Raw genomic sequence first — 552 nt, forward strand, 5'->3', positions numbered from 1 at the left:
GACACTTGTTCCATGAAAACCAAATTAAATACAAAGAAGATACTGTAATACCATTCAGCTCTCAAATACTTGACAAGCTAGGTTTTAAAAAGGTACAGACCGGACTTTCCATAGTTAAGATAGAAACCAAAGATTAGTGTTTGTGTTTAAGTATATTGTTTATTTATAGTTAAACTTTAACATCTGAACAGAAATCTGCAAGCATGCAGGGATGATCTTTCAGTGATGTTTCTGTTTAAACTGAAGTCCACAGTAGCCGCACGTTCCGGTCTTTGTATCTTTGTCCTGCAAAAATACAACAGCTGCTAGTTTCACTTTACAAAACTTTTAGAAATTCCAAGTTTTCTCTTATTTACACATGCCATCTTAAAATGGATCAATATAGCTGAGGTACAGAGTTTAATCTTACTTGAAACACTGGAAGTAAGATCATTTCATAATTATTTTAATATAGAATAGAATTTGGCATTTCCAAGTTATATCTAGACAGGAATTTTGGCCAGTAATGCAAGGTGACAGAGTAAATTGCAGGAAGGAGCAAATTTCAGCAGG

The 552-nt window shown here is 33.7% G+C and overlaps 1 protein-coding gene across 1 annotated transcript in view; it reads right to left on the bottom strand.

Moving 5' to 3' along the window:
* Positions 1-219: 219 nt before the first annotated feature.
* Positions 220-552, bottom strand: part of NDUFS6 (NADH dehydrogenase (ubiquinone) Fe-S protein 6, 13kDa (NADH-coenzyme Q reductase)) — a gene marked incomplete at its 5' end in the record, with an annotated part of 6114 nt that continues 5781 nt past the window's right edge. The window contains one exon of the mRNA XM_010292307.1: positions 220-285. Within this exon, the coding sequence (XP_010290609.1) occupies positions 220-285 (66 nt within the window). The remainder of the gene's footprint in view (positions 286-552) is intronic.

Source organism: Phaethon lepturus, unplaced genomic scaffold (assembly GCF_000687285.1).
Source record: "Phaethon lepturus isolate BGI_N335 unplaced genomic scaffold, ASM68728v1 scaffold18208, whole genome shotgun sequence".
NCBI lineage: Eukaryota > Metazoa > Chordata > Aves > Phaethontiformes > Phaethontidae > Phaethon > Phaethon lepturus.